This window comes from Oncorhynchus mykiss, chromosome 6 (assembly GCF_013265735.2).
Source record: "Oncorhynchus mykiss isolate Arlee chromosome 6, USDA_OmykA_1.1, whole genome shotgun sequence".
NCBI classification, from domain to species: Eukaryota; Metazoa; Chordata; class Actinopteri; order Salmoniformes; family Salmonidae; genus Oncorhynchus; species Oncorhynchus mykiss.
Window position 1 is genome coordinate 20,094,252 of NC_048570.1, and position 12,196 is coordinate 20,106,447.

The 12,196-nt window shown below is 44.7% G+C and overlaps 1 protein-coding gene and 1 long non-coding RNA gene across 3 annotated transcripts in view; both read right to left on the reverse strand.

The window, feature by feature from the left end:
• LOC110525419 (cAMP-specific 3',5'-cyclic phosphodiesterase 4D) overlaps window positions 1-12,196 on the reverse strand; it is a 53,033-nt gene that overhangs the window by 15,554 nt on the left and 25,283 nt on the right. The window contains exons 3-5 of the mRNA XM_036979562.1: window positions 10,318-10,354; window positions 8,883-8,959; window positions 8,260-8,309 (exon numbers count right to left, since the gene is read on the reverse strand). Of these exons, the coding sequence (XP_036835457.1) occupies window positions 8,260-8,309; window positions 8,883-8,959; window positions 10,318-10,354 (164 nt within the window). The remainder of the gene's footprint in view (window positions 1-8,259; window positions 8,310-8,882; window positions 8,960-10,317; window positions 10,355-12,196) is intronic.
• On the reverse strand, window positions 2,798-6,745 carry LOC118964851. Of its 2 annotated transcripts, none has more exons than XR_005052033.1 (3): window positions 6,435-6,745; window positions 5,051-6,358; window positions 2,798-4,986 (listed from the first exon to the last, which is right to left on the reverse strand). It is a non-coding gene; the product is annotated as an uncharacterized LOC118964851 (long non-coding RNA). The 2 variants fall into 2 exon arrangements; XR_005052034.1 differs by having other exon boundaries at window positions 2,798-4,989; window positions 5,055-6,358; window positions 6,435-6,744.

Genomic DNA, 12,196 nt, shown 5'->3' on the forward strand with positions numbered 1-12,196 from the left:
CGCTTCAGGAGGGCGGTCACGTGTGCTAGCAAGGCACAGGTCCTGAGTTCACGCCAGATATGGGCTGAATCAGGAGGAAGGTGGTACTTGCTAAGCAAGCAGCGTGACGTCCTTTACATGAGCATCCAGCGTTACAGAGCAAGGAAAGCTGTTGAGTGTGCCTCAGTTAAAATCACAGCTGAGACAGGGAATATGGAGGGTGGCCTTTAGGTTCAGATCTGATATTAAACAATAAAACAGAGACATACACACGCATACATAGACACAATGCAAAACAACACAGAACCCCAGTCTGTCAATGATGTGTGTGTCTGAGATTCAGTATACAGTCCATAGAAGATATATAATTCCAGTCATGGAGCAGGATGAAGAGCAGTTTAATTAGCAGGCCCATGTCTGCACAGAGGAGGGATGAAGGGATGAGGGATGGAGGAGGAGGGGCAGTAGGTCCAGACGCTGTCCAAAGCACAATCTCACACCCAGCAGGTTTTCATCTCCAGGCAGGAACAATGGGGAGCACACTGTAGCATGCCTGGCCGGCTTGCTGGGGGGTGCGCGCTTACCGCACACACCACACACACACACGCGCCAGATGGAGAGCTAAACGTAACACATCACTCTGCCTTCTCAGCCTCCCTGGAGCATAAAAGCTACACGTCAACGTTATCCAGAGACAAAAGTGCTTATAATCCAATGGGTGTGTGTTGTGTCTGGGCTCCGTCCTATAGATGCTGTATGTGTAGCCTCCCTGGTATCCAGACGGCAGATCGATGCTCTTCCTCAGAGCTTGTACCTAAAGCCTGAGAGGACTGCACTGTGGATAGGGGAGGGCCGCACTGAAAGCCTGGCCTGGAGTATAGGGCAGTAGACCTGGAGCTCAATGTGTGTATCCATTCGACAGAGGAGGGGTGATGTACAGATAAGGAGAGAGACAGAGAAAGAGGGATGGAGAAAAAGAGATGTACCATGCAGTATGTGCCTGAGACAGATGTCTGACAGTGAACAAAAAGCTTTTTCAAAAGTAACAATCTAAATAATAAGGGTGAAGAAAGACAGTTTCAAACAATGTCATGGTACAGGTGTCAGAAGTCTATTCTAACCCCTTTCAAACCTGAAATAACAGTGTATCAAATCATTTTCATTCCTATTGTAGTCCATATTCCCTATTTCCACAGCAAATGTATGCAAATCATACATGAATAAAATGTGTCACCTCAAAAGCCAATTAATATTAATATTGTCTAAATTAGGATTGGGGAGAACTTTTAAGGCAATGGGATATGGTTAGGGTTGCCAAGGCAGGATATATTACTGGAGACTGTCTAAGTTTCCTAGTAAACTACCAGATTTGATGTAATTTATCAAAATACATCTAGCAGCCCTTTAGGGTATTGCAGATTATCACGTGTCTGTAATAATATCTGGCCCTCTCTCTGGCCTTATCATATGTAAAATATGTGAAATAATGAACTAAGAAAAGTAGAATGACAAAGCTGTAAAACATTATAAACAACAAATATAAACCATCAATTTAGTGAATAACATTGGCGTTTAATAACGGTTTCGTCATGAAATATCCTTAAAAACATTTTTTTTTACACACTTGTTTTTTTTGCTATGTCAATATGTATTTGCTGTCAATGTTTCGGAGTCAAACTGGTGGCAGTTGTGAAAAAAGTCACTAGTTGTCAATAGTTGAAAACAATGCCATTGTTGATTATATGCTTTTTTCATTAATTTGGCTATTTTCTCTTGAATCATATGGTCTATCCATTAGAAACTCATAGACAAAATGGACACAGATATAAATAATGAATACTATATATGAATGAATACATTTTTAATAAGTTATTCAAGTATAAATTACCAACGTTACGATAGATTGCCATAGATTTTCTGTTAATCACCAAAATGACTGAAGACTCCGGTAACTTTGGTAAATTACCAGTAGCTTTGCAACCCTAGATATGTTGCTTTACACCATGTGGAAACTAAAGCATACAGAGAGAGCAATCAGCTGTGGATTAAGAAACACACATACTGTAGGCACTGGAGTGTGTCTGATTATGAACTAATGTACAGTAATACAGCTGGCGCAAAGTAGAGAACATTCAAATCAAATCACATTTTATTTGTCACATGCTTCGTAGGCAACAGGTGTGAAATGCTTACTTACGGGTCCAACAAAGGGTCCAACAATGCAGAGTTAAAGATAAGATAAAGTTAAGGTAAAATAACATTTAAAAAAATGAAATAATGACACAAGGAATACATACATAGTGAATAATTAATACAAATAACAAGTAAAAATAGCATGGCTATATACAGGAAGTATTGACATATGGTAGCAGAGAGAACAGCCCGTAGCCTGGGTGGCTGGAGTCTTTGACAGTTTTTTGGGGCCTTCCTCTGACACTGCCTGGTATAGAGGTCCTGGATGGCAGGGAGCTCGGCCTCAGTGATGTACTGGGTCATACACACCTACACTCTGTAGTGCCTTGCAGTCGGATGCCGAGAAGTTGCCATACCAGCGGGGATGCAGCCAGTCAAGATGCTCTCGATGGTGCAGCTATAGAACTTTTTGAGGATGAGGGTCCATGCCAAATCTTTTCAGCCTCCGGAGGCGGAAGAGGCGTTGTCGTGCCGTCTTTACGACTGTGGTGGTGTGTTTGGACCATGATAGATCCTTAGTGATGTGGATACCGAGGAACTTGAAGCTCTCGACCTGCTCCACTACAGCTAAATTGGGGCGTGCTCAGCCCTCTGTTTCCTGTAGTCCACGATCAGCTCCTTGGTCTTACTGATACTGAGAGAGAGGTTGTTGTCCTGGCAACACACTGCTAAGTCTCTGACCTCCCCCTTCAGGCTGTCTCATTGCCGTCGGTGATCAGACCTACCACCACCAGGCCTACCACCGTTGTGTCGTCGGCAGACTTTGTGGGTGAACAGGGCCTGAGGGGCCCTGTGTTGAGGGTCAGTGTGGCGCATGTGTTGTTGCTTACCCTCACCACCTGGAGTAGGCCCGGCACTTAACCCTCACCATAGGGCACTATGGTGTTGCACGCTGAGCTGTAGTCAATGATCAGCATTTTCATGTAGGTATTCCTTTTGTCAAGGTGGGAAAGGGCAGTGTGGAGGGCAATGGAGTGTGTGTGCGTATGTGTGTGCCACATGTACAGTAATATTCCCAACATAACTCACAACCCTCACAAACATCGGCATTGCATTACTTTTTCCTCTTTGCCCCCTCCCTCACCCTCTCTTTTACATTTCTCTGCCTCTCCTCCTCCTCCTCCTCCTCATCCTTTTCCTTCCCCCCCTCTCCCTCTGTGTATCATTCTTCCTCTCCCTCTCTCGTTATCTCTCTTCCTCTCTCGATATCCCTCTCTCATTATCTCTCTCCCTTTCTGATTTGGTATCAGTGGGTGGGGTGCCACTCTCTCTGACAGGGACTGCACTGACGTCAATGACATTCTTCTCATGCCTAGTGCGACATCAGACACCAGTGCACGAGAGACTACTCTGCTGCACAGATGGCAGGCTGCTGCCAAACCCTGGACCGGAGCAGATAGGAACACTGGAGCTGGACTGGGACTGGAAGTGGGAGAAGGGTAATGCTGTACATACCGCCATCAGGGACATGTTTCTGTTCTAAACTAATGTATGTTGTCATTGCTTTGGAAATCATAATTATCATAACCATCATCATCATTGTGTTTGGTTTGATTCCATTATATTTGATGTCCAATCTTCAAGATATAAAACTAGAAGGAAACTCTTCGAGAGATACACCTGGCGGCAGGTAGCCTAGTGGTTAGCGACGGGCCTAGTAACTGAAAGGTCATCAGTTTGAATCCCAGAGTCGACAAGGTGAAACATCTGTTTATGTGCCCTTGAGCAAGGCACTTAACCCTCCCAGGGTTGCCATTGATAATGGCAGACTAAGGCTGTGACCCCACTCGCCGAGGGTGTCTCAGGGAGAGTTGGGATATGCTAAAAAATGATATTATTATTACATGGCAATACTTTGTCCCTTATACTATGTTGTTCTTCTATAACTACTATGATAACAACAATGCAATTATCCAGGATGCAGTCTGTCCCTATTAAGTGAAGCACATCAGATCACAATGAATAAAGTGTCAACTGTTTTTACTCCCTCACCACCTAGTCTGGATCACAGCAGGTGGCTTACTACTAGACCAGCACTATTGTCTCTCAGAGCTCAGAGTTCATAATCCTACATCACTCCTCATTGGTCTATTCTGCTCATCAGTCTATTCTTAGCCCGCTCTAAAATTAGCCATCTTCAAAAACCAACCAATCGATGGATGTCTGATAAACTAAGAGATAGAGATGGAAGGGATAGGGACAAATGTGGAAGAGACCAGCCTAAATGTCATGTGGGACTCATGGCAGGGCTCGTCTAATGCCCCACTGGCCTCTCTATGTCCCATTTAGACTGTTATAAATCACCTACTTATTGTCTGTCTCAACAGGATGGCACTGCCTGGCCAGCACAGAGCTGTGCATGAATTACAAATAGTCAATACACTCAAACAATCAAGCTGATGACTCAAGGTCTCTTTTATAGCCCATAATGGATGCACTCTGATCAGATCTAAATATAGTGCAATGTCATCAATTCATCATACACTGTGTTCTATGCATGTTCCAGGGTAGATAGGAGAGTGTTGTGTGAGACAATGGGACATACTATCAGAGTATGGGACCTATTGACAGAGTATGGGACCTACAACATGACCTATTAACAGAGTATGGGACGTACTACATGATCTACTAACAGAGCATGGGACCACCTACAATACCTACTAACAGAGTATGGGACCTACTACATGACCTACTATCAGAGTATGGAACCTACTAACAGAGTATGGTAACTACTACATGACCTACTACCAGAGTATGGGGACCTACTACCAGAGTATGGGACATACTACAGGACCTACTAACAGAGTATGGGACCTACTAACAGAGCATGGGACCTACTACATGACTTATTACCAGAGTATGGGACATACTACAGGACCTACTAACAGAGTATGGGACCTACTACACGACCTACTAACAGAGTATGGGACCTACTACCAGAGTATGGGACATACTACAGGACCAACTACAAGAGTATGGGACCTACTGTCAGCATATGGGACCTACTACAGGACCTACTAACAGAGTATGGAACCTACTACAGGACCTACTAACAGAGTATGGGACCTACTACCAGAGTATGGGTCCTACTACATGACCTACTACGAGAGTATGGATCCTACTACATGACATACTACCAGAGTATGGGACCTACTACCAGAGTATGGGTCCTACTACATGACCTACTACCAGAGTATGGGTCCTACTACATGACCTACTACCAGAGTATGGGACCTACTACCAGAGTATGGGACATACTACGTGACCTACTAACAGAGTATGGGACCTACTAACAGAGTATGGGACCTACTACATTACCTACTACCAGAGTATGGGGCCTACTACATGACCACCTAACAGAGTATGGGACCTACTACATGACCTACTACCAGGGTATGGGACTTACTGCCAGAGTATGGGGCCACCTACAATACCTACTAACAGAGTATGGGTCCTACTAACAGAGTATGGGACCTACTAACAGAGTATGGGACCTACTACATGACCTACTACCAGAGTATGGGACCTACTACCAGAGTATGGGACATACTACAGGACTTACTAACAGAGTATGGATCCTACTACATGACCTATTACCAGATTATGGGACATACTACAGGACCTACTAACAGAGTATGGGGCCTACTACACAACCTACTACCAGAGTATGGTTCCTACTACATGACCTACTACCAGAGTATGGGACCTACTAACAGAGTATGGGCCCTACTACCAGAGTATGGTTCCTACTACAGGACCTACTAACATATTATGGGACCTACTAACAGAGCATGGGACCTACTACCAGAGTATGGTTCCTACTACAGGACCTACTAACAGAGTATGGGACCTAGTACAATATCTACTACCAGAGAATGGGACTTACTGCCAGAGTATGGGACCACCTACAATACCTACTAACAGAGTATGGGACCTACTACATGACCTACTATCAGAGTATGGAACCTACTAACAGAGTATGGTAACTACTACATGACCTACTACCAGAGTATGGGACCTACTACCAGAGTATGGGACATACTACAGGACCTACTAACAGAGTATGGGACCTACTAACAGAGCATGGGACCTACTACATGACTTATTACCAGAGTATGGGACATACTACAGGACCTACTAACAGAGTATGGGACCTACTACACGACCTACTAACAGAGTATGGGACCTACTACATGACCTACTACCAGAGTATGGGACATACTACAGGACCTACTATCAGAGTATGGGACCTACTACAGGACCTACTACCAGAGTATGGGTCCTACTACATGACCTACTACCAGAGTATGCTTCCTACTACATGACCTACTAACAGAGTATGGGACCTACTAACAGAGCATGGGACCTACTACCAGAGTATGGTTCCTACTACAGGACCTACTGACAGAGTATGGGACCTACTACAAGATCTACTACCAGAGTATGGGACCTACTAACAGAGTATGGGACCTACTATCAGAGTATGGGTCCTACTACCAGAGTATGGTTCCTACCACAGGACCTACTAACAGAGTATGGGACCTACTAACAGAGTATGGGACCTACTAACAGAGTATGGGACCTACTATCAGTGTATGGGTCCCACTAACAGGGTATGGGTCCTACTACCAGAGTATGGGTCCTACTACCAGAGTATGGTTCCTACTACAGGACCTACTAACAGAGTATGGGACCTACTAACAGAGTATGGGAATAACTAACAGAGTATGGGACCTCCTAACAGAGTATGGGACCTACTAACAGAGTATGGGACCTACTACCAGAGTATGGGTCCTACTACCAGAGTATGGGACCTACTAACAGAGTATGGGAATAACTAACAGAGTATAGGTCCTACTACAGAATATGGGACCTACTACCATGGTTGGCTGCTCACCCTGCCAAACTGCCAGCCGTACATAGTGCTAGAGGGCAAGGAGAGGAGCCCTTCAAGAACAGATCTCTTCTGGTCCACTGGGCTTCTATCCCTGTCGCCTCTCCCTGTCGCCTCTCCCTAAAAACACCTGAGAGAGAAGCCCTATGCTGAAGAAAAAGTGGACGACTCTCCTCTCCTCTTTGACAAAGGCTACCCACAATCTGTATCTTATAGATTACAGTACAATATAAAAGCTAATTTGATATTGTCATTTCACTGTTCTGCTGGTTGGCTCCGGGTAATTAAGTACATTGCTTGTGAATTCCCGGTCCCTTTCATGGTGTGTTAGTTAGTTAGACACACTGATTTAGATGTCATTCTACTGACCTCCTATCACTGTATACCCAGGTCACTGCTACAGTGGGTAGTTAAAGGTGAGGGGCCACACTGTCCTGCTAAGCACAGCCACAGATGTACAGCAGCGACCTGATGCTAGCAGGATCCCATAGGGCTGTGTGGAATGTAGCGACATGATGCTAGCAGGGTCCCATAGGGCTGTGTGGAATGTAGGGACTGGCTATGAGCTATCAGCCAGGGGATAGAGCATGGCGCCTGACAGCACTTGGGCACAGAAGCCTTTACACAAAAGGCTGAGTGACAGACAGACAGACAGACAGACAGACAGACAGACAGACAGACAGACAGACAGACAGACAGACAGATGAACCACAAGTCAAACAGTCCTGCTGGTCGTACTGTACCAGGGTTGCTAACCGCTGTCCTGCAGCCTATATGGTTTTTGGTTCCCATTGTGCTATCCTGTAGCTAGAGGCGTATCTATTCTAAACATGGATGGCTTTTATCCAGTGTCCTATTGTTTGGCTCCCCCTAAAGGATGTCTGTGTCATCATCCTCCGTCTCTGGTCTGACAGTTCCCATCCCCCATCTGTCATATCAGAATGCGATGACACCATCATCAAGGCCTCTTGCCTTTTCCACAACTAATAGAATGGATAATATTGCTGTAGAATGGCAGAGCATTTTCTCTCCCTCCTTTCAATTGTATCAACGTATTCATACAGTACACACACACAAACACACACACACACACACACACACACACACACACACACACACACACACACACACACACACACACACACACACACACAAACATACACAAAGACCACACTTAAAGACTATCAGCGTACCTGTGAAGGTGGTCTTGGTGATGGGTGGTGGATTACACATGGGTGATCTCCTGGTGTGGGGAGAAACAAAACACACATTGATACATCTCCTCCCAAAACAACACTACTGCCCTATCCTCCTATCTCTCCCCTATCGAACTCCTCCTATCTATCTTCCCCCTCTCTTTCCCCCCCTCTTTGTCTCACTAACAGAGGTCAATATACTGCAACGTTCCCTGTTCAGCTGAATCAGTCCTCATTCATCACAGATCTCACGTTGAACTGGAGCAATATGGCAGGGGGGCACCTTTACTGAGTGTTGTTGTAGTCCCAGTCAGGAACAGTAGGGGGAGAACTACAGCAAAGGAGTGACATTCACGTCTTCTCCACCACATTGTGTAAAATGCAAGCAAGTGCCTGGCGGTATAGCGCTCAGACCAAAGGGAGATGGTATGGGGAATACTGAAGCCATTTTTAACAAAACACCATAGCAGGAGACTTCATTTTGCGATATCATCATATAAATACATATATAGCCCCAAAAAAGAAAAACAACAGTAATATTTGGGTGCCTTGCTTTCGACTACTACACAGCAGTAAATACAGACTCATTGTGTATACACTGTATGCTTCTGAGGACTTACTTGTTGGACGCTCTGTCTTGTGAACAATTGCTTAATGCAGCAAAATGATTTCGTACAGTTCTTAGACTGGCCAGAACCTGAAGGAGATCAGGACAGATTAACATTAAAACCCTCAAAATAATCTCACACATTTGAACAGTGATTGAACAATGGGCCTGTGTCTATTGCACAATATCATGATAACATACTCTACTGTGGTTTCCCCAAGGAATTAGCCAGCAAAACAACCCAATACAACTTGTTTACAGTGCCTTGCGAAAGTATTCGGCCCCCTTGAACTTTGCGACCTTTTGCCACATTTCAGGCTTCAAACATAAATATATAAAACTGTATTTTTTTGTGAAGAATCAACAACAAGTGGGACACAATCATGAAGTGAAACGACATTTATTGGATATTTCAAACTTTTTTAACAAATCAAAAACTGAAAAATTGGGCGTGCAAAATTATTCAGCCCCTTTACTTTCAGTGCAGCAAACTCTCTCCAGAAGTTCAGTGAGGATCTCTGAATGATCCAATGTTGACCTAAATGACTAATGATGATAAATACAATCCACCTGTGTGTAATCAAGTCTCCGTATAAATGCACCTGCACTGTGATAGTCTCAGAGGTCCGTTAAAAGCGCAGAGAGCATCATGAAGAACAAGGAACACACCAGGCAGGTCCGAGATACTGTTGTGAAGAAGTTTAAAGCCGGATTTGGATACAAAAAGATTTCCCAAGCTTTAAACATCCCAAGGAGCACTGTGCAAGCGATAATATTGAAATGGAAGGAGTATCAGACCACTGCAAATCTACCAAGACCTGGCCTTCCCTCTAAACTTTCAGCTCATACAAGGAGAAGACTGATCAGAGATGCAGCCAAGAGGCCCATGATCACTCTGGATGAACTGCAGAGATCTACAGCTGAGGTGGGAGACTCTGTCCATAGGACAACAATCAGTCGTATATTGCACAAATCTGGCCTTTATGGAAGAGTGGCAAGAAGAAAGACATTTCTTAAAGATATACATAAAAAGTGTTGTTTAAAGTTTGCCACAAGCCACCTGGGAGACACACCAAACATGTGGAAGAAGGTGCCCTGTTTTACAAGGAGGAATGGGAAAAAATTTCAGTCTCTCGATGTGCAAAATTAAAAGAGACATACCCCAAGAGACTTACAGCTGTAACCGCAGCAAAAGGTGGCGCTACAAAGTATTAACTTAAGGGGGCTGAATAATTTTGCACGCCCAATTTTTCAGTTTTTGATTTGTTAAAAAAGTTTGAAATATCCAATAAATGTCGTTCCACTTCATGATTGTGTCCCACTTGTTGTTGATTCTTCACAAAAAAATACAGTTTTATATTTGAAGCCTGAAATGTGGCAAAAGGTCGCAAAGTTCAAGGGGGCCGAATACTTTCGCAAGGCACTGTAACATGTGTGCCATTGCTCACCTGTGCAAATGGTGTTACAATCATATCGTCGCCATGACTGCAAAAAGAGAACAAGATAAAGAGAGGTTACATTTTATTTTTTGACACACCTAGACACACTTTTATACACCGATCTAAACATGACCTTCAAATGTCCACATTTCCGCCCGCTCGGTGACAAAGAGGAAAAGACTCCAGCCATGTTATGGCAGTATGTGTAGCAGTATGTGTAGCATGGATATATGGCAAGTCTACTAGGCTATATTATGGATATATCTATAAACATATCTGCTTCTTCATTGACTCTATGCACTTTCACTTTTTACCACGAGCCAGGAACATGCCAAGAGAGTGGACCCCCCGGTTCTCTGAAAAACCTGCCTATGACTAGAATGGCAGCTCCTAAATTCTGACACTGGTCACAATGACCGCAAGAACTCTTTCCTCCTCTCCTTCTAAATGACTGTCTCCCTAGATTCCTGTGGGTGTAAAACAGTGTGCAATCCCCCCAACCCCTCCTCACTTTATCCCCCAATCCCCACCCACTTCCTGTGCTGCCACAAGTCTGAGGGCACAAAGTAAAGGGGTGGCATCATGCCCTGTCATCCTAGGAGACTAGGGTGGAATGTGCCACAAACACTGCCCTCTGAACTTAGAGAAAGAGTGAGGGCGGGAATGGGAGGAAGAAATAGACATGAAGAAAAATCACCTGCTCCAAGGTTGTGTACACTATTGTATCACTGGCATTTCATTAGCAGCAGTAGTAGTTATGGTCATAGAAGTAAACTAGCAAACTATTACAGAGGCTATCTCAATCCTTTATTTCTCCATAACATTCTTCTATATCGTACCTTTTCAGTAAAGGGGAAAATAATTTTACAGACAAGCGAAAGAGAGAGAGGGAGAGAGATAGAGAGATGTTTCACATGCCAATAAAGCCCCTTAAATTGAATTGAGAGAGAGCGTGAGAGAGAGAGAACGAGTGGGGAGGGAGGGAGAGAGAGAGAGATTAGGTTAGAGGTTGCATTCCAGCTTCCCTCTCCTCCTGTCTTCCCTCCCCCAGCCCCTAACACTGGTTTGTGTTAGCTAGTACCCGGCAGGATTTATTTATTTTTTATCTGCAGACAGAACTGTTTACATAGAGGCACCAAAGAAATTTCAATAAGATTCTGTCAGTAAATTATTTCCTTAGAGACATCTATGTTCCCTATGTTTGTTTCCCTAGAAAACCAAGTCATTTAGTCCAATATACTGTGTTTGGGATTCATGTCAGTGTTAGATAGCAAAGGCATCGGTTTCTAATTTTACTGTACATCAATGATAAGCCCCAGAGTAACAGTTGGCCCTGAGAGTAACAGTTGGCCTCCAGAGTAACAGTTGGCCTCCAGAGTAACAGTTGGCCCCCAGAGTAACAGTTGGCCCCCAGAGTAACAGTTGGCCCCCAGAGTAACAGGTGGCCCCCAGAGTAACAGTTGGCCCCCAGAGGAACAGTTGGCCCCCAGAGTAACAGTTGGCCCCCAGAGTAACAGTTGGCCCCCAGAGTAACAGTTGGCCCCCAGAGTAACAGTTGGCCTCCAGAGTAACAGTTGGCCCTCAGAGTAACAGTTGGCCCTCAGAGTAACAGTTGGCCCTCAGAGTAACAGTTGGCCTCCAGAGTAACAGTTGGCCTCCAGAGTAACAGTTGGCCCCCAGAGTAACAATTGGCCCCCAGAGTAACAGTTGGCCCCCAGAGTAACAGTTGGCCCCCAGAGTAACAGTTGGCCTCCAGAGTAACAGTTGGCCCCCAGAGTAACAGTTGGCCCCCAGAGTAACAGTTGGCCTCCAGAGTAACAGTTGGCCCCCAGAGTAACAGTTGGCCTCCAGAGTAACAGTTGGCCCCCAGAGTAACAGTTGGCCTCCA